Here is a 21,875-nt window from a genome sequence, read left to right as displayed (position 1 = left end):
AACTGACGCGAAAAATATAATGAATGTTTGTGTAAGTGATGTTAAGAACAAGTTTATAATGCTTAATGATGATGATAGAGATTTAAAATGACTAATGCAACCATGTATGGAAGACCGAGATGCAAGAAAGTGATGTAAATGCTGTAAGTAACAATGTAAAGAGAGATAATAGTGTAGACTCGACTATGTATGTCGGAGCCAATGTGTCATGTATACAGGAAGTAGACTGTTAAAGGACACTGGATTCTACAGGGACAATGTAAATGCCAGAGGAATCCCCCTGTGGGAGACCCCCAGGTCCAGCAGGCTATCTGACCATGTAGCCTGGACTTTGGGACAAATGTGATGCCCCAGGAAAGGCTCACACACACCCAGTGGGAGCAAACCCACTTCAGGGACAGTGGTCAATGGGCAGCACAGCCACCACCACTGGCAACCTGCCCCAGATCGGCTCTACACCCCTGGCCACCAGGGCCAGCACCAGAAGCGAGAGGCCAGTACCCTCCAGCTTTCCTGGCAGACCCTGGGATGACCCAGACTTTCATCACAAATGGAGGACAAGGAGCCCACACAGTTCTGTGGCCCTACCCACCACCACACACTTACCCACACCACAAAGTATGTACCCTACCCACTGCTGCACTGGCTCCCCCACTGAGGGATCCCACAACAGTGACGCCCACATGGTCTGTGTGAGAGTGGGGGGGGGTGCAAAATGTTTGAGGCCAGCCTCAAGCACATGGATCACACCTGGCACCCACACAACCCTCACCACAACCTCCCATAGCCCATTACTGATCACCTCCCCAGGTCATGGCAATAAGGACTTGAAAAATGCTTAGGGGGGTGTGTTGTTATGTATGCATGTCTACAATATTGAGGTGCTGCAACTCTGAATGTACCTTCACCCTGTACACACCTTACCCATACACCAGAGGAGGCTGCTGCTGGAGACCAGTATAAAAGGGAGCTCACCTCTTGGTCTCCTCATTCTAGGAGCTGCAATAAAGGACTACAGTCTTCACAGTTTAAGTACCATACCCCTGCCTCGTGGAGTCATTAACAGAGTGCCTAAGTCTACAATAGGCCCCATCTCTGAACTCCCTTTCCTCTCCAAAGTTCTTGAACGTGCTGTCACCTCCCAAATTCCTGCCCATCTTTCCCGGAACTCTTTTTTTGAATCCCTCCAATCAGGCTTCTCCACCTGCCACAGTACGGAAATGGTTCTTACCAAGATCACAAATTACATCCTAATTGACTGTGACAAATGTAACCTGACCCTCCTCATCCTTTTCAACCTCTCTACAGCCTCTGACGCAGTTGACCACACAATTCTGCTCCAACGCCTCTCCACCATTGTGAAGCTGGATGGGACTGCACTTGCCTGGTTGCATTCCTGTCTTTCCAGCTGTAGCCATAGGGCGATTTCCAGCTGTAGTTATAGGGCAATTTCCAGCTGTCGCCATAGGGCAATTTCCAGCTGTAGCCATAGGGCGATTTCCAGCTGTAGCCATAGGGCGATTTCCAGCTGTAGCCATAGGGCGATTTCCAGCTGTAATTATAGGGCGATTTCCAGCTGTAGCCATAGGGCTATTTCCAGCTGTAGCCATAGGGCGATTTCCAGCTGTAGCCATAGGGCGATTTCCAGCTGTAGCCATAGGGCGATTTCCAGCTGTCGCCATAGGGCGATTTCCAGCTGTCGCCATAGGGCGATTTCCAGCTGTAGCCATAGGGCGATTTCCAGCTGTAGCCATAGGGCGATTTCCAGCTGTCGCCATAGGGCGATTTCCAGCTGTAGTTATAAGGCGATTTCCAGCTGTAGTTATAAGGCGATTTCCAGCTGTAGTTATAGGGCGATTTCCAGCTGTCGCCATAGGGCGATTTCCAGCTGTAGCCATAGGGCGATTTCCAGCTGTAGTTATAAGGCGATTTCCAGCTGTAGCCATAGGGCGATTTCCAGCTGTAGTCATAGGGCGATTTCCAGCTGTAGTTATAAGGCGATTTCCAGCTGTAGTTATAAGGCGATTTCCAGCTGTAGTTATAGGGCGATTTCCAGCTGTAGTTATAAGGCGATTTCCAGCTGTAGTTATAAGGCGATTTCCAGCTGTAGTTATAAGGCGATTTCCAGCTGTAGTTATAGGGCGATTTCCAGCTGTAGTTATAAGGCGATTTCCAGCTGTAGTTATAAGGCAATTTCCAGCTGTCGCCATAGGGCGATTTCCAGCTGTAGCCATAGGGCGATTTCCAGCTGTAGTTATAAGGCGATTTCCAGCTGTAGCCATAGGACGATTTCCAGCTGTAGCCATAGGGCGATTTCCAGCTGTAGTTATAAGGCGATTTCCAGCTGTAGCCATAGGGCGATTTCCAGCTGTAGCCATAGGGCGATTTCCAGCTGTAGTTATAGGGCGATTTCCAGCTGTAGCCATAGGGCGATTTCCAGCTGTAGCCATAGGGCGATTTCCAGCTGTAGCCATAGGGCGATTTCCAGCTGTAGTTATAGGGCGATTTCCAGCTGTAGTTATAGGGCAATTTTAATCTTCATATTGATTGGACAAATCAAATTAGCTAAGGTCGCATTGAGGAAGAATTCATAGAGTGTATCCGAGATGGTTTCCTTGAACAGTACATTGTGGAACTAACCAGGGAACAGTCTATCTTGGATCCGGTACTGTGTAATGAGACAGGATTAATAAATTATCTCATAGTAAAGGATCCTCTAGGAAAGAATGACCATAGCATGGTTGAATTTCAAATTCAGTTGGAGGGTGAGAAAGTTGGATCTCAAACCAGTGTCCTGATCTTAAATAAAGGCGATTACAAAGGTTTCATTTCTTCGGCAGTCCCTAGAAATCGAGGAAGACATGCTTCCACTCTAAAAGTGAGTTCTTAGGTGACTGACCAGTCCAATATGGGAATTACAGTCTCTGTCACAGGTGGAACAGACAGTCGTTGAAGGAAAGAGTGGGTGGGGAGTCTGGTTTGCCGCACGCTCCTTCCGCTGCCTGCGCTTGTTTTCTGCATGCTCTCGGTGACGAGGTGCTCAGCGCCCTCCCGAATGCCCATCCTCCACTTAGGGCGATCTCTGGCCAGGGACTCCGAGACGTCGATGGGGATGTTGCATTTTATCAAGGAGGCTTTGAGGGTGTCCTTGAAATGTTTCCTCTGCCCGCCTTGGGCTCACTTGCCGTGTAGGCGTTCCAAACAGAGTGCCTGCTTTGGAAGTCTTGTATCAGGCATGCGAACAATGTGGCCCGCCCAACGGAGCTGGTCGAGTGTGGTCAGTGCTCTGATGCTGGGGATGTTGGCCTGATCGAGGACACTAATGTTGGTTCATCTGTCCTCCCAGGGAATTTGCAGGATCCTGCAGAGATAATGCTAGTATTATTTCTCCAGCGATTTGAAGTGTCTGCTGTATATGGTCCACATCTCTGAGCCATACAGGAGGGCGGGTATCACTACAGCCCTATAGACCATAAGCTTGGTGCCAGATTTGAGGGCGTGATCTTTGAACACTCTCTTCCTCAGGCGGCCAAAGGCTGCACTGGCGCACTGAAGGCGGTGTTGAACCTCGTTGTCGATGGCTGCCCTTGCTGATAATGGGCTCCCGAGGTATGGAAAGTGGTCCACATTGTCCAGGACCGCGCCGTGGATCTTGACGATTGGGGGGTAGTGTTGTATGGCGGGGTCAGGTTGGTGGAGGACCTTTGTCTAACGGATGTTTAGTGTAAGGCCCATGCTTTCGTACACCTCGATGAAGATGTTGACTATGACTTGGAGTTCAGCCTCTGAATGTGTGCAGACGCAAGCATCGTCTGTGTACTGTAGCTCGACGACAGAGGATGGGACGGTCTTGGATCTGACCTGAAGGCATCGAAGGTTGAACAGGTTCCCACTGCTTCTATAGTTTAGTTCCACTCCAGCAGGGAGCTTGTTGAGTGTGAGGTGGAGCATTGCAGTGAGGAAGATCAAGAAGAGGGTCGGCGTGATGACATAACCCTGCTTCATACAAAGCTATGAAGGCAGAGTTGGCTAAAGTGGACTGGGAGGTCACAGACACATCAGCTGTCTTTGGGCCTGCCCAACACTAGGAGTAACAGCAAGAGCCCTGAGCTCCGGCAACTCGAGCAAAATGAGCTCACCTCGCCCACAAACCCACCAGCATGGGATGCTGCACCGCCACCAGACGACCCGGATCTCATCCGGCCGTGCTGGAACTAGACTGTCCTTGTGTACCTGTACTGATATACCTGTACTGATCATGTAAATGTACCACACAAAAAGAAAAGCAACTGTAATCCACCCAACAAATGTACCAAGATGTAAATGTAAAACCCATGTGATGAACTTGAATGCAACTTGCATGTAACGGACCATTAGCCTGATCTCTGTGTGGGGGGGAGAATGGAGTAGTCATGGACTCACAACCAGAAATCACTGGGACCTCCACTGGCAACAAATCTCACTACCAACCCACCCAAGCTAGAAGCGACCCTCCAAAAGAAGAGCAAAGCCCAGGTCATCGTCAATGTACAAGTCAATTTGCATTAAAGACTTGGGGGGGAAGTGATGTCATGTATATAGACCATGTATACTAACTGTATAGTCATATAAGGTGTGCCACCAGAGGGCACTGTGGTGGGAGACCTGAGGGTCACCTGCATAGGTGTGCAGGGCCAGTATAAAAGGCTACCCACCATGCTTGTGCCTCATTCTGGAGTTAAATGGGACACAGGCCACAATTGCTCAAGTACAATACTAGACTTCGTGGAGTCATTCATAAGAGTATTAAAGACATAACAATCACCATTTAAATAATACTTTGTCTTTATGTTTTTCCTACCAAAGTGGATAACTTCACAATTATCCACGTTATACTGCATTTGCCATGTGTTTGCCCACTCACTCAACCTATCCTAAATCACCTTGCAGCGTCTTTGCACCCTCCTCATAACTCACAATCCCACCTATTTTTCTGTAGTCAGCAAACTTGGAAATATTACATTTGCTTCACTCATCCAAATCATTTATATATATTGTGAATAGCTGGGGCTCAAGCACTGATCCCTGTGGTACCACACTAGTCACTGCCCGCCACCCCAGAGACGAGGGGGTTGACTTATGAAGAAAGAATGAGCAGGTTGGGCCTATACTCATTGGAGTTTGGAAGAATGGGAGGTGATCTTATTGAAACAACTAAGATATTGAGGGGTCTCGACAAGGTGGATGCAGAGAGGATGTTTCCACTTGTGGGGGAATCCAGGACTAGGGGGCATAGTTTAAGAATAAGGAGTCGCCCATTTAGAACTGAGATGACAAGGAATTTCTTCTCTCAGAGAGTCATGAATCTGTGGAATTCTCTGCCCCAGAGAGCTGTGGAGGCTGGATCATTGAACATATTTAAGGTGGAGATAGACAGATTTTTGAGCGATAAGGGAGTGAAGGGTTATGGGGAGTGGGCAGGGAATTGGAGCTGAGCCCAAGATCAGATCAGACATGATATTAAATGGCAGATCAGGCTCGAGGGGTCAAATGGCCTACTCCTGCTCCAAATTCTTATGTTCTTACGTAATTGCATGCAATGACTTCTCTTCCACTCCCGTTCTGTTACCTCTCATGTCCCTCAAGGATCTATTCTTGTCTCCCTCCTATTTCACATCACATGCTGCCCCTCGGTGCCATCATCTGATGACACAGCGTGAATTTTCACATGTACGCTGATGGTACCCAGCTCGACCTCTCCTCCACCTCTCTCGAACTGTTTCTATACTGTCAGACTGCTTATCCGACATCCAGCCCCAGATGAGCAGAAATGTCCTCCAAATAAATGTCGGGAAGACCAAAGCCATTGTCTTCGTTCCATGCCACAAATCCATTCCCTTGCCACTGATTCCATCCCTCTCGCTGGCAACTGTCCGAAGCTGACCCAGTCTGCTCGCAACCTTAGTGTTATATTTGATCACGTGTTGAGCTTCTACCTCATCACTCCGCTCCATCACTAAGACCATCCATTTCCACCTCCGTAACATCGCCCGTCTCCATCTTTGCCTCAGCTTATCTGTAGCCAAAACCCTCATCCATGCCTTTGTTACCTCTAGACTTGACTATTCCAATGCACTCCTGGCCGGCCTCCCTAGTTCTACCCTCCATAAACTTGAGGTCATCCAAAACTCAGCTGACCATGTCCTAACTCGCAACAAGCCCCGTTCACCCATCACCCCTGTGCTCGCTGACCTACATTGCTCCCAGTTAAGCTACAACTCGATTTTAAAATTCTCATCCTTGTTTTAAAATCTTCCATGGTCTCGCCACTCACTATCTCTGTAATCTCCTCCAGTTCTACAATCTCCCGAGATCTCTGCACTCCACCAATTTGGCTTCTTGAACATCACCGATTCTAATCGCTCCATCATTGGCCGTGCATTCAGCTGCCTAGGTCCTAAGCTTTGGAATATCTTCCCAGCCCTCTCCACCTTTCTACTTCTCTTTCCTCCTTTAAGACGCTCCTTAAAACATACCTCTTTGAGCAAGCTTTTGGTCATCTGCCCGAACATCTCCTTATATGGCTCGGCATCAAATTTTGTTTTTTGATAACATTCCTGTGATGCGTCTTGGGATGGTTAGAGGTGCTATATAAATGTAAGTTATTATTGTTATTGTTGTTGAATAGCGGAGAAGGCTTGAAGGTCCACATGGCCTACTCCTGCACCTATTTCTGTGCAGGAGAGTTATCCCCAGTGTCCTGGACAATATTTATTCCTCAATCAACATAACAAAACCAAGTGATCTAGTCATTATCACATTGCTGTTTGTGGGAACTTGCTGTGCGCAAGTTAGCTGCCGCATTTCTCACATTACAAAAGTGACTGCACTCCAAAAGTACTTAATTGGCTGTAAAGTGCTTTGAGACATCTGGTAGTCGTGAAAGGCACTATATAAATTAAAGTCTTTCTTTCTTTTTCTTATTAGTCAAACTCAGTGACATCCTATTTTTGGGGTTCAAACTAATTGAGAATCATATTCAGAGTGCGACACTATCTGAATTGAATAGCTTCACACGGGTGTCTTACGACTTGAATATCATTTGAACAAATAAATGATTTTTGATGTGGCGGGAACTTATATGCAGCTAGTATCTGCTGCCTCTACACCAAAGGCTAATGCCTTTATCATTTAAATTACAACATTCACAAGGTCTTGAAAAGCCATTTTCTACCACATTCTCAAATTGCCCAGTTGATATCAAAACCTGGCTGAACTTCCAGCTGAATTATCGCAAAACTGAAGCTGTGCTTTTTGGCTCCCAAGCAAACTTGCCTCAAGTCAGCAACCTCCCCAAATGCCATGTTAAGCTGAGCTAGGAAGTGCAGAGCCTTGGTGGCCAGTTCAATCCAAGCTCAGCTTTTTCTCCTACCCCCACTCTGTTAACAAAGTCATGAAGCCCTGTGTTACAATTCAAGCTCTACACTATTGCTTTCTCTCCCCATCTGCTGCTGAAGCCTTAGTTCATGCCTCCATCACCATTTCTAGTTATCCTTATCTAAAACACCACAGCCCTCATCCCCAGCCACGCAGAGTCCCATTTTCCCACCACCCCTGCCTCCCTGTGTCTCAACATATCCATTAAAAAAAATCTTGTATTTGTTTTTAAGTCTCTCAATGCTTTCATCCTACTTTTCTTTAATAATTTTTCCTTGCCTTATGCCCCTGGATGTACCCTCCTTGTCTCCACTATTGGATATTTCCTCATTTCTCACTCCCTCCGTTCCATCATTGTTTATCCACTGCGCTCCTGCTCTTTGAAATTCTCTGCTCAGTTTCCTCCATGTTGCCTCCATCCTTGAGATCCCATTCTAGCCACTCCATTCCTGCCCCTTTCCCTATGCTCAAAATCCACTATACTCCTTCCTTCCAAATTGTAACGCACTCTAACATGTCTTCCTGCAGCGTTACATGATTTCCTGTCCTCCAAATAGGTGAGCTCTCATTGATAGCTGTTTATTGTACCTGGAGTTCACCTGTCTTATTATGATTAGGTGCATCTTAGATATCGGTGTCACCACACTAAAGTCAGTTCAAGCACCGCACAAGCCCGGTCATGTTTACATCCAATTGGAGCATTATAGAAGTGTTAGAAGCATTATAGCATTATTAATTTGATCTTAATTAATTGCTTCTGTTATCTTTTAAATTCAAGAAATCCTCATGTGAACTGCATTTTAAGATGTTTCAGGGAAAATGGATTTGTACATCTTGTGAAAACTGATCAAAACAGAATAAAGGGGAAGGTCAGTCTAAGGGTAAGTACAATAGTGAATAGCTTTGGCTGCCTGAGAAAAAGAGTGTTCGAAGTTCAGGCCCTCAAATCTGCCACCAAGCTCATGGTCTACAGGGCTGTAGTGATACCTACCCTCCTGTATGGCTCAGAGACATGGACCATATACAATAGACACCTCAAATCGCTGGAGAAATACCACCAACGATGTCTCCGCAAGATCCTTCCAAATCGCCTGGGAGGACAGACGCACCAATGTTAGCGTCCTCGATCAGGCCAACATCCCCAGCATCGAAGCACTGACCACACTCGACCAGCTCCGTTGGGCGGGCCATATTGTTCGCATGCCTGACACAAGACTCCCAAAGCAAGTGTTCTACACGGAACTCCTACACGGCAAGCGAGCCCCAGGTGGGCAGAGGAAGTCTTTCAAGGACACCCTCAAAGCCTCCTTGATAAAATGCAACATCCCCACCAACACCTGGGAGTCCCTAGCCAAAGACCGTCCTAAATGGAGAAAGTGCATCTGGGAGGGCGCTGAGCATCTCAAGTCTCATCGCTGAGAGCATGCAGAAACCAAACGCAGGCAGCGGAAAGAGCGTGCAGCAAACCAGTTGCACCCACCCTTTCCTTGAATGACTGTCTGGCCCACCTGTGACAGAGACTGTACTTCCCCTTTGGACTGTTTAGTCACCTAAGAACTCATTTTTAGAGTGGAAGCAAGTCTTCCTCGATTTTGAGGGACTGCGTCGAGCTTTGCCGTCATAAATCATTATGGTTATATTTGTTTTGTTTCTTTAATTAAAAACAATAGAAAATCCAAAGCAAGAAATTTGGCTCTTTAAACCTAACGTATTCAGAGCCTCTGTATAATTGTTCTGTCGACAGTTGCTCTGATTTAGGGCACTATTGGTTGGTTTGACAATCTTATTTATGAGGCTTCCCTGTATTAAAAGTCTAGTATACAATAGACCAACAGAGGGAGCAATACACTGATCATCAGTAAAGGGGGAACTGTGCACCATTACTTGTACTTTTCCATACACTGCGGTTCCCTTTCAACGATTCACTAAAGGTCAGCTGTAACACATGCTAAGTAGTTAGATTGGTATCTGCGTGCCATAACATGACCTAGAATCTGCCAGAAATGCAAACTATTTTCTGATCAAGCCTCTGGGTAGCATTACAGTAGGGAAAATCAAAACCAGATGTTGCCAACTCAGTATAAAGGGTCTCATTTGTGGCAGGCAGTATTTCTGACATGCAACGTTTCATGTATATTTTAAAGAAAGCGCCAGGGTAGAGCCCTCCAATTGTCTTACCCTCAAGTGTTTGTCAGCTCCTACCCGTAGCATTTAATTTTGTTTCAAAACTTTGAACTTAGGTCAAAATAGCAGGCTTCCTGCTTGGATGCATTATTTTTGCACTGTTCCTGAGGCTGGAACGCTTCCCGTTCCATTGAATAGATTGAGAGTCAAGGGTTCCTCGCAGTTCAGGCGAGTGTCAACATGTCTTCTTTCAGTGCCCAAGCCTTGGAAGTGATGCCAGCAGCAATTGAAACAACTCTATTCCATATGTGTATAATAGTTAACAGGAATAATCCGCATAATCAGTTAGAGAAGCTGGGATTGTTCTCATTAGAGCAGAGATGGTTCAGGGGAGATATATTAGGGATGTTCACAATTATGATGGGTTTTGATAGCGAGAAACTGTATTCACTGGCAGGAGGGTCGGTAACCAGAGGACACAGATTTAAGATAATTGGCAAAAAGTTAAGAGTGGTGGGTGGGGGGAGGGGATGGGGGAGGAATGAGCAGACATTTATTTTTACGCAGCAAGTTGTTATGATCTCGAATGCAATAACTGAAAGCGTGGTGAAGCAAATTCAATAATAACTCTCAAAAGTGAATTGGATATATAGTTGAAAAGGTGCAATATGCAGGGCTCTGGGGCAAGAGCAGGGGAGTGGAACAAATTGGACAGTTCTTTCTCAGAGCCGGCACAGACACGATAGGCTGAATGGCCTCTTTCTATGCTGTGTTATTTTATGATTAAGAAACACTGTTAAAGAAACACTAGACTGGGTGTTGTGTAATGAGAGAGGATTAATTAGCAATCTTGTGGTGCGAGGCCCCTTGGGGAAGAGTGACCATATGGTAGAATTCTTCATTAAGATGGAGAGTGACACAGTTAATTCAGTGACTAGGGTCCTGAACTTAAAGAAAGGTAACGTCGATGGTATGAGACGTGAATTGGCTAGGATGTAACTAATAGAGTGGACAAGGGAGAACCAGTGGATGTGGTGTATTTTGACTTTCAAAAGGCTTTTGACAAGGTCCCACACAAGAGATTGGTGTGCAAAATTAAAGCACATGGTATTGGGGTAATGTATTGACATGGATAGAGAATTGGCTGGCAGACAGAAAGCAAAGATTAGGAATAAATGGGTCCTTTTCAGAATGGCAGGCAGTGACTAGTGGGGTACCGCAAGGTTCAGTGCTGGGACCCAGCTATTTACAATATACATTAATGATTTAGACGAAGGAATTGAATGTAATATCTCCAAGTTTGCAGATGACACTAAGCTGGGTGGCAGTGTGAGCTGTGAGGAGGATGCTAAGAGGTTGCAGGGTGACTTGGACAGGTTAGGTGAGTGGGCAAATGCATGGCAGATGCAGTATAATGTAGATAAATGTGAGGTTATTCACTTTGGTGGTAAAAACAGGAAGGCAGAATATTATCTGAATGGTGACAGATTAGGAAAAGGGGAGGTGCAACGAGACCTGGGTGTCATGTTACATCAGTCAGTGAAAGTTGACATGTAGGTACAGCAGGCAGTGAAGGCGGCAAATGGCATGTTAGCCTTTATAGCGAGAGGATTTGAGTATAGGAGCAGGGAGGTCTTACTGCAGTTGTGCAGGGCCTTAGTGAGGCCACACCTTGAATATTGTGTACAGTTTTGGTCTCCTAATCTGAGGAAGGACATTCTTGCTGTTGAGTGAGTGCAGCAAAGGTTCATCAGACTGATTCCCGGGATGATAGGACTGACATATGAAGAAAGACTGGATCGACTAGGCTTATATTCACTGGAATTTAAAAGAATGAGAGGGGATCTCATAGAAACATATAAAATTCTGAGGGGATTGGGCAGGTTAGATGCAGGAAGAATTTTCCCGACGTTGGGGAAGTCCAGAATCAAAGGTGACAGTGTAAGGTTAAGGCGTAAGCCATTTAGGACCGAGATGAGGAGAAACTTCTTCACTCAGAGAATTGTGAACCTGTGGAATTCTCTACCACAGAAAGTTGTTGAGGCCAGTTCGTTAGATATATTTAAAAGGGATGTGGGGCCCTTACAGCTAAAAGGATCAAGAGGTATGGAGAGAAAACAGGAATGGGGTACTGGAGTTGCATGATCAGCCATGATCATATTGAATGGTGGCGCAGGCTCGAAGGGCCGAATGGCCTACTCCTGCACCTATTTTCTATGTAAACAGCCCCGTTGTGCCTTTCTTGTGTGCTTGTTTACCTACCCTAGTGCTGCAGGAGGTGTATCCCCAGTGGCTACAGCTTGGGAGGTGGAAGGCGGCTGAGCTTTCATTCAGGACACTTCAGGCAGCTGTGGATGGTCCAGGGCAGTCAATAGCATATTTAACCTTTGAAAATATGATCATCATTAAACCAGTATTACTTGTTCAGGGAAAGTGCTGCCATTCAATAGAATCCAGCTAACTTGGTAATATATCCTTCACACTGTACCACATTAGTCCATACCATAAAACTTTTTTTCTTGTATACCAGAGATTGAAACCAAGATTGGTGAATAAAATGACTTGGGGTGTTGTAATTGTCAATGACATATCACTAGGTTATTTACAGTCCAGTACCCGAGTCAGGGTTTTTTCCAGGGTAAGCATGGGGATGTGACTATGGTGTGTGGATTGGCAATGAGTTCAGCAGTACAAAAGAAAATCTTACGAAGAGACAGAATTGGTGGGCAGGAAAAGACCAGCTCGTCCATCAAGCCTTCCCCACACCATGACAGCTGGAGCATCATGTCTAAACATTAACTCCTTAATTACGGGTGACGTTGGGCTATGGGGAGACAATATCTCAGAAGGCATGCAAATCCATTGGATTGCAAAAGGTAGTGAGGTCTGCCGAAACTGTGATAAAGACTTCCAAAACTCTGGCGTGATTCATGCCAAGGAAGGATGTTGCCAAAACTGCTCAAAGTCCTTCTTCACACGAGTGCTCCCGTGTGGAGCGAACATGGCTGTTATTCACCTTCAAACAATAGAGTGTATACTGCTTTGCTTGCAAGTTCACAGCACGAACAAGTAGCCACTTTACTCATTTCACGAAAACAGCCACCAGCATAGAGACGCCATGGTAGTAATGTGCACTAGACAAGCAGGCACTGGCTGTATGGATGGTCATATTGTCTTCCAGTTTGAAAATGAACGGCAACACTGGTGCAAGGTGCTAGAGTGGGCTGTCTGTGTGATAACGTTTCTCTGCGAACAAGGTCTTTCATTGCGAGGCAGAGACAAAATCATTGGGTCTCCAAGTAATGGTAATTAGCTGTAAATCTCAGTGGGTCAGGCAGCATCTGTGGAAAGAAAAACGGTTAACGTTTCAGGTCGATGATCCTTCGTCAGAACAGGTCATTGACCTGAAACGTTAACTCTGTTTTCTCTCCACAGATGCTGCCTGACCTGCTGAGATTTCCAGCATTTTCTGTTTTTATTTGATTCCAGCATCCGCAGTATTTTGCTTTTGTATGGTAATTATCTGTGTATGTTGGAGGTTCTCGCAAACTATGATGCATTTCTTGAACACATCAAGCAGTTCGCCAACAAAGGCAACGGGCATACTTCAAACTCGTTTTCCACCACTTGTAAACAACTGATTTGTCTGATAGGTGGCAAGGTACTTAGGCGATTATCCAGAAATTGAAATCAGCAAAGTTCTATTCAATATCTGTTGATTCAACACCAGATGTCACAGATCAGCTGACATTTGTCGTCTGCTATGTTCTACCAACTGGTCCGGAAGAAAGGTTCCTAAAGTTCTTGCCAATAATTGGTCATACTGGTCAAGAAATAGCAGAAATAATACTGGCCTTTCTGGATGAGAATGGGATCAACATGCAAAATTGTCATGGACAATCTTATGATAATGCTTCAAATATGAGTGGGAAATACATTGGTGTCCAAACTATCAAAGAGCAATGCCCATTTGCAACGTACATACCATGCACAGTGCATTCACTCAACCTTGTGGGGAAAAACAGTGCCGAATGCAGCCCAGGATTATCAGATTTTTTGACATTGTACAAAAGTTGTACACTTTTCCTTCTGCATCGACATATCGCTGGCGACTGCTTTGTGAAAAACTAAAGCCTTTAGTCTGTCGTCAAACAGCTTTCTGCTACTCGATGGTCAGCCCTGCTCAAAGGTTACACTCCTATATGCGAAGTGTTGGAATCCCTGGCAACTGACGTGGAACAGAATGTTGAATGCCGATCCTTGACAAACTGGGCGATCTGGATTCAGCTATTCTCATTGTTATTTGGAACACAGTCTTGAAGCGCTTTCATCTGACCAATCTCTCGCTTCAAGAGACTGGCTTGAATCTGAATGTCATGGTGTCCATACTCGAGTCTCTTGTCGATTTTGTCAAGTCTCAGTGGAGAGGGTTTGAAGACTTCGAAGACTGAGGGATTAAACTGTGTGGCCATAAGTACAATGCAGCTCAAAGGCGCATCTGGGTATGCAACTGTCGCTATGACGATGGAGATGCTGAAAACACTGTGCTGTCACCTAACGAAAAATTGAAAACTGAAGTGGTCCTTGTCATCATTGATCAACTAATCAGTACCTTGAAACACCACCTTGAAGCATTCAAGCAAATCAACCGTAAGTTTGGATTCCTGTCCGAACTAGCTGTTCTCTCGACTCATGAGATCAAGCAAGCCACAGCAAACCTTGCCCGCTCCTATCCCAAAGATCTGGAACCTATGATTGAAAGTGAATTCATCCAGTTTTCTAGCTTGGTGGCATCCTCAACAGAGCTTCAAATCTCAATTTGTGTAAAACAAACTATGTCAGCAGAGCTGAGAATGTATCAATTTACTCCATACACATGCCCTCACCCACACCTTTTCTAACATTGAAATAGCTCTTCGAATGCAGTGGTGAGCGGTCCTTCTCAAAACTAAAATGCATCAAGGATGAGGTCAGGTACCGAATGGGACAAGATGGATTTAATAGTCTTTCAATCAAGCGCATTGAGAGCAAAATACTGAGAGGACTTGACTTCTCGAAAATCATTGACGAATTTAACTGGCAAAAATCTAGAAAAAGACCAATGTAATGTTATACTTGTAATTGCCTCTGTGGAGAAAATGGATGCAAATGACAAATGATGGTCTTCCAAAAAAATTATCGATTTAGTTTCAAAATGTAAGGATTTTTTTTTTTATTAAAGCATTGTTATTTACTGTTCATACAGGGTTTCATCAATGTCTCCGTTTGATTGGAAACATAATAAAATATTAAGTGAGTGTCGTCATAGTATCAATGAGAACATAACCCGAGATATAGACCTGACCTAACCTTGACCTGACGTATACGCAGTATAATGCCCTGTGACTTAGCTCACTAATGCAATTTACTGCAGGATATGAATGGGAATAGGGGACCCATGGCCGGGGTACCGCTCGGGGCCCGAGGCACCCTTAATCCATCCCTGCTTTCATGACCATCAGATATTTCAAAGCGCTTTACAGCCAATGAAGTACTTTTTGAAGTGTAGTCACTGTTTTAATGTGGAAAATGCAGCAGCCAATTTGTGCACAGCAAACTCTCACAAACAGCAATGTGATGATAACCCTAAATCAACATAACAAAAACAGATTATCTGGTTAAGTAATGGGCAGGATATTGGGGATAACTCCCCCGCTCTTCTTCGAAATAGCGCCATGGGATCTTTTATGCCCACCTGATAGGGCAGATATGGCCTTGATTTAACGTCTCATCCGAAAGACGGCATCTCCGACAGTGCAGCTGGGTAATATACACTGGGCAGAATTTAAGCTGTGGTACCACAGAAATTTGGCACCAGCACAAATGTATTTCTGGGGCTAGCTCTGCCAGATTCTGTCTCCTTGCGAATATCAATGCCATGGAATAAGTGAGATTAGCAGAGTAGATCCATATGAGGATCAATCGCTTTATACACCTTTTTCAGTTCTCTGCTGTGCTGCAAGTTGTGGAGGATACGCTTCTTCAATTTTAAAAAGTGATTTTTTTTGTGCTCTAGGTTGTTCATGCCAAGGACAGACCATTTTCCAATGTTTTGAACTCCATGTCAACATTGATGAGGCCACACCTGGAATACTGTGTGCAGTTTTGGTTTCCATATTTACGAAAGGATATACTTACTTTGGAGGCAGTTCAAAGAAGGTTCACTAGGTTGATTAAGGAAATGAGGGGGTTGACTTATGTGGAAAGGTGAGTAGGTTGGGCCTCTACTCATTGAAATTCAGAAGAATAAGATCACCTCTCATCGAACCATATGAGATTATGGGGGGGCTTGACAAGGTGGATGCAGAGAGGATGTTTCCACTTATAGGGGAGACTAGAACTAGAGTGCATAGTATTAGAATAAAGGGCCACCCATTTAAACTGAGATGAGGAGAAATTTCTTCTCTGAGGGTTGTGGATCTGTGTAATTTGCTGCCTCAGAGAGCTATGGAAGCTGGGACATTGAATACATTTTAGATAGAAATAGAGTTTCTTAAACAATAAGGGAATAAGGGGTTATGGAGAGCAGGCAGGGAAGTGGACCGGAGTCCATGATCGGATCAGCCATGATTGTATTGAATGGAGGAATGTGCTCGAGGGGTTTTATGCTCTTCTCCTGCACCTATTTCTGAAATTGTTAAAGTGCTCCCAGCTTAGAGAAAACACAGAATTGATGCACTATCAAACTGCTTTGTTCCAGCAGTATGTTTTGACCACCTCAGAAGACCACGTACCAATGTAACCTCACCATTGCCCACAACAATTTTGGCTATATTCAAAGCCATGGTACAGAGCTTAAAGGGATCCATCTGCCCACCAACATTGCACCAAATAGTGAATCAATGTACTTGTAAGATCAGGTGAATTGCAATAAGATGAAATAAACACAATCTTGATTAGGCCAACACATACGATACAATACTTTGTTAAAAATCAGCACTTTACTGAAAATTCTATCATTAACATCTGGTAAGTGTCTTCACACAGTATTAATGGAAGACATTTGGAAAAAGGTGCAGCAACAGCAATTTTCAGTTAGACCTAATCGCATTGGTTTAGTCCAGTTATCAAGCATGTGTCCCCTCTTTACACATTAAAGCATTGATCTATATTTGCCACTAGTTCTCCTGGGGTTACATTCATCTCTAAGGATGTGTGCTGGGGTAAGCAACCTCCAAATAAGGAAAACAGAGAGAGATGATCAAGGATTACATGAATATAATGTGTAAAATGATCAGGAAACTCTGATCAATCTGACACCCCATGCCCTAATAACTAGTGTAATATTGTTGAAGTTGCTTTAACAAACGGTAATGGATTTATTGCCATTAAAATGTAGCACACAGTAAATAACATTGGAAATACAAATAGTCAAAGTTTTGCAGCAATAGTGGTTTGGTCCAATTTGCACAAGGAATCTGAATAAAGCAATTACAACTTCATAAAGAGAGACTATTTGTAGACTTAAAATTCAATGTTAAAACTCAGGTGTGAACAACCACATAGTTTAGATGGACACATGTAAACTTTACACATTTGTACAGTAATATTTGTCTTATCTTGCAGCATTCTTTACTATAAGAAAACACTGGCAAATAAATTCTAATGGACACAAATGTACAACGCTCAACTTATACCACACACACACTGTATGGGGCACATGTGGGTTTTCTAGTTCAATTCTGACCTCTCTGAGTTCTTGTGACCCAAGTCTTGTACGACTCCCAGATATGACTCAATCCAAAATGGAAACTGGAGTTTATCAAATGATGCTTGGGAAAAATGTTGAAAACTTAAGATTGTTTTCACTCCCAGGTATGTACAATCATGAAGAAACTCAAACCATATTAAATCCTCATATCTCTAACTAAAGGTGTTTTTGCAATGCAATGTTTCATGGGCCACAATCTTAGCAACACCCAACATAAACTTGATGTGGGTCACCACATCAAAGTCCTGGAGTGCACAGCTCTCTGCATCTACAGAAGCAAGTAGCCCCACCTAGAATTCAACAAAAGCTCTAACTTGGCTAAGCACTTCAATTATGCAAGCAGAAATGTTTTCAAATTCCTACATGGCCTCGCTGGTGCCCATCTCTGCCGCCAGCCCTACAACCCTCCGAGATCTTTGTGCTCCTCCAATTCTGGCCTCTTGCGCATCCCCAATAAATCGCTCCACCAGTGGCAGCCATGCTTTCAACTACCTTGGAATTCCCTCCCGAAACACCTCTCTCCTCCTTTAAGATGCTCCTTAAAACCTGTCTCTTTGACCAAGCTTTTGGTCATCTGTCCCAATATCTCATGTGGCTCGGTGTCAATTTTGTTAGATAGACTTGCATTTATATAGCGCCTTTCATCCCAAAGTGCTTTACAGCCAGCGAAGTACTTTTTGAAGTGTAGTAATGTAGGAAATGCTCCTGTGAAACTCCTTGGGATATTTTAATACCTTAAAAGGCACTATATAAATGCAAGTTGTTATTGTTAATTGCATATTATGCAGTCATATCTCTAGTAATGAAAAATATGGTGGTGTATCAATCACATCTGCTGTGCTCTGCACCTGCAGAACAATGCACATGATCTATTAATTATTACTAAAGCTTTATTAGATTATTGACACCCAAGGTGGCCAAGTCAGTTGGAAAACCACCCTTTGGTCTCTGGGAAGCGGTTTCGGAATCCAACTCGGGCTAATGGAATCCAAGTATCCTCGCTGCCAGCTGTTTAACGTGTAACAAAAAATGCATGAATGATACTATTGGAGAGAGTAAGCACAAAGATGAACAAATTCAAACTATGCTGTGGAGATTGTGGACATTGTCATCCAAAGGATGCGACTGACTCCTGTTGACTAATATGGGCCGGAAGGGTGGACTGATATCCTGGAGCGGGCTACAGAAAAAGTTCACGAAGGATTATGTTGCGGAGGATTTCTGTCTGGTTGTCATCAACGGTCGAGTCGAATCCATGATGGGACAAATAGTCAACTAGCACCTTTTCTTATTCGACCTGAAACGTTAACTTGGTTTCTTTTCCCACAGTTGGAGTATTTCAAGCATTTTCTGTCTTTATTTCAGATTTCCAGCATCCGCAGTATTTTTGCTTTTACCTTTTCTTATTCAATATTTTATTATTTTATGAGTCAGGGCAAGTTCATTCCATCTCAGAGTGTGATAAGTCCACAGCAAAACATTGCACATAATTAGGGATTAATTGGCAGTACAGCTAAGAGGGTCCACAAGGATGGAACATTACACTATGAGTAAGGGGCATTGCTCTGAGTTTGGGATTGAAACAGGTTATGGAATCATGCTGAGGGAATTTTACCTGGTTCCCAAATCTGTTTGATACTGTCCTGGGAATGTTTCATGCTGATGAAATATAAAAAGTAGAGGGAGGGGGAGGAAGTTCAATACCAAATACTGATACCCCCAACTTAAAAAGGCACAAAATCAGTTCAGTGCTTGGTTATATGGCAGGTTCAGTTGCAGTTTTAAAACAATAGATAAACCAACAATACTTTGACACAATATGCTTATATGATTTTATTATACAACCATTCTAATATTTGAACATATGTAATATTATTCAAGCAATACTACAACATCTGAATTATGCCAATTACCCTCATAATATACAAATTTTGATTCAATGAATTTACCCAAAATGCCCTTTGACAACAGCTTCCAAGTAATTATAAAGCACAATGATTGAAATGTGCTCACACTCGGTCTGTGTGTGTGTGGGGAGAGGTGGCGGGAGGAAGGTAATTTAAAGTGACAGAGCAAGACAACACGATTTCCCTCAGTACACAAGCTACACATAGCAGAGTTCAGTTCCTATTCAGTGATTGCACAATGCATCTAAATCTGCTTCCAAACGAGTCGGGTTGAGAGAAGCAGCTCCACTGACCTTTGTGGAGCTGCATAGTAGCAGTTCTCTTCAGTAAACACTTCAACCATTCCTGTTTTTAAGCCATGAATGTAAAAGGCATCAATTCGAAAATACTCGCGCGGCTGCTGTCTATGTTTATTCGGAATGATTTTGTTTCTTCTTTCCCTCTTCAGTCTCTCTGTGCAACTCGTCCAGAGAACAACTGGGAGACCTCTGCCAATGCTCCTTTACAGCAGAGTGCTGGGAAAGGTGCTAACTGTTTCAGCTGTGATGGCTCCTTTAACTTTCCCTCCTTCATTATGTGGAACAACTGGGCTGTGTCAGGTGGTACATCTGGAGATCAGGAACTGGCCACTGCAGGGCACTGGATGATGCAACAGTTCAGGGTTTCAGTGTGTGTCACTGTTAGAACACACAGCCAGCAAACACATCTGTTTTTGTCTTCACTTGCAGGATTGGCGCAACAGCTGTTTGGGATCCTTCCGCATGGGCAGAAAATCAGCTGCTGCTGGACAAAAGCCGGAGATGGGAAAAGCAGAGAATCCCTGCAGCAGAGTTCCTCCTCACTTCAGTCACTCACCAGAAAGGTGTCATTTAACTGAAGGGAAGATTGAAAGGGGGCACAGAGACAAACTAATAGGAAAATAGAAACCCACAATATTTAGCTTTTCTTCTGCCAATTAAAAAAAAATAGAAGTCACCAAACGCAGCATCAGGTTTGTGAAGTGCTAACTAATATCTCGGGAGGAAGTGATTCAGAAAGATTGGTGCCAAACTTACGATGCTCCTGCGATTTACCTCTGCCTTCAGTTTACGGACAAAAATCTATCCACACAAAACATCAAACACAAAATAAAGCAAAAAACAGCATATTTTCATTTTCTTTTTCTTTAAAAAAGGATGCAAAAGAGGCCACTCACAAAAAACGCGTCTTTTTTTTTTTAAATGGCAAGTGGTGAAGCGGTAGCCTTCACAGAAGGGGAAATTAGGCAGATATCAAAACATGTATTTTTTGCAATGCAAGGTAGCTTAAAATAACTTTTTTTCCTTTTTTAAATACAAAACAAAGCCATGCTGCCTCTGCTTTGACCAAAAGGGCTGGAAAAAAATAAGATAACCCGAGATGAGGTTTGCACTTAAAATAGATTTCACAACTCCTTAATCCAGGAACCACAGGGGATGGGGACGGTGGCGGGGGGGGGGAGGAATAAACTCTTTTAAACGTAAGTAATTTACAGTTAACTGCTGAACATGTTTGAAATGTTTACAAGATAATTCCTCTCCAGCACAAAACTTGTACAATATCGTAACAGGCTAAAATAGATTAGTAAATGCACTTGACAATAGAATTGGCCCTATGTTTACTAATGCAACTTCTCCGGAGTCCCATAGGCAGGATTATATGGTGGCTGTGCGGCGGGATTGTATGGTGGCTGTGCAGCGGGATTGTAGGCAGGCTGTGCGGCGGGATTGTAGGCAGGCTGTGCGGCGGGATTGTAGGCAGGCTGTGCGGCGGGATAAGGTGGTTGTCCCGCTGGATAAGGTACGCCTGCACCAGCTGAAATGAAAATGGAAGAGAACATCAGTGCTCAATGTAATTAAGTTTACACACATCTTTCAAAATTAAAGCACAGAGAAACGTCATTCAGTCCAGCCGGTTTGTGTTGGTGTTTACCCTCATACCCAGTCACATATGCCCACTCTGTTCCCACAATCCTTCCTTCAACCACTTATCTAAAAATGGCCTCTTGCTTTAACGGAGTGACTGCTGCCTACGAACGGGAAGCTACCGGAAGCTGTGCAGGTCCCAAATTTAAAAAAACGAATGTTCACCACAACAGACGAAAGATCCGAGAAGCGCTGAAGCACATCACCAATAAAGTCTCATTTAATGTTAGGGATTCCCAATCTACTGTCCCTATGACTGGTTACAGGAATCTCCGAATGCTACTAGTCTCGGAACAGTAAATCGCAAAATATCAACAAACCCAACTACCCGTAGGCCAAACTATCCCTCACCTGAAAACTGGTGACTGTGACCAACCACAATTTAGTGCACAAACGAGTGGCTCATACCTGAATTAATTCTACAATTCACACAATTAATAAATGAAACTACAACTGAACAAGATTTCTTTTTTAATCTGCTACTTCATTCCCCATTGAGAAGTCCGGGGACAACGAATAAAACCACTGGAACTGCGCACGTGTAACCACTTCTGGTTCATTGGCAGCAGTCGCCTCCTATCCTAAATTTATTCTGTTACTTTCGTAGGTGGTACCATTATTTTCACATCTGATTGGCAGTTACTCATTTCCATCCTCGGTAGTCATGTTGAACCGCGCCCCCCCTCCTCGCATTTATTTAACAAATGCAAGAGCTATACGAGAGAACACGGAGTT

The 21,875-nt window shown here is 44.0% G+C and overlaps 2 protein-coding genes across 3 annotated transcripts in view; both read right to left on the bottom strand.

Moving 5' to 3' along the window:
* Nucleotides 1-1,590: 1,590 nt before the first annotated feature.
* On the bottom strand, nucleotides 1,591-19,540 carry LOC139276761 (prisilkin-39-like). Its single transcript, XM_070894770.1, has 2 exons — nucleotides 19,491-19,540; nucleotides 1,591-2,512 (listed from the first exon to the last, which is right to left on the bottom strand). The coding sequence occupies exons 1-2, from the start codon at nucleotides 19,538-19,540 to the stop codon at nucleotides 1,591-1,593; spliced, it is 972 nt and encodes a 323-aa protein (XP_070750871.1).
* LOC139277223 (protein shisa-5-like) overlaps nucleotides 19,096-21,875 on the bottom strand; it is a 118,418-nt gene continuing 115,638 nt past the window's right edge. For both annotated transcript variants that reach the window (XM_070895381.1, XM_070895382.1), the window contains one exon: nucleotides 19,096-21,030. In XM_070895381.1, coding sequence (XP_070751482.1) covers nucleotides 20,837-21,030 — 194 coding nt within the window. In that variant the 3' untranslated portion in view covers nucleotides 19,096-20,836. The remainder of the gene's footprint in view (nucleotides 21,031-21,875) is intronic.

This window comes from Pristiophorus japonicus, chromosome 12 (assembly GCF_044704955.1).
Source record: "Pristiophorus japonicus isolate sPriJap1 chromosome 12, sPriJap1.hap1, whole genome shotgun sequence".
Taxonomy (NCBI): domain Eukaryota; kingdom Metazoa; phylum Chordata; class Chondrichthyes; family Pristiophoridae; genus Pristiophorus; species Pristiophorus japonicus.
This window is presented reverse-complemented; position numbering and strand designations above follow the sequence as displayed.

Excerpts from the sequence above, each read along its gene's own strand:
- LOC139276761 (XM_070894770.1), bottom strand. The coding sequence starts at position 19,540 with ATGGTTGAAGTGTTTACTGAAGAGAACTGCTACTATGCAGCTCCACAA. Across the intron at positions 2,513-19,490 it reads TACTATGCAGCTCCACAAAG|CTGGAAATCGCCCTATAACT; the intron begins GTCAGTGGAGCT and ends CTATAACTACAG.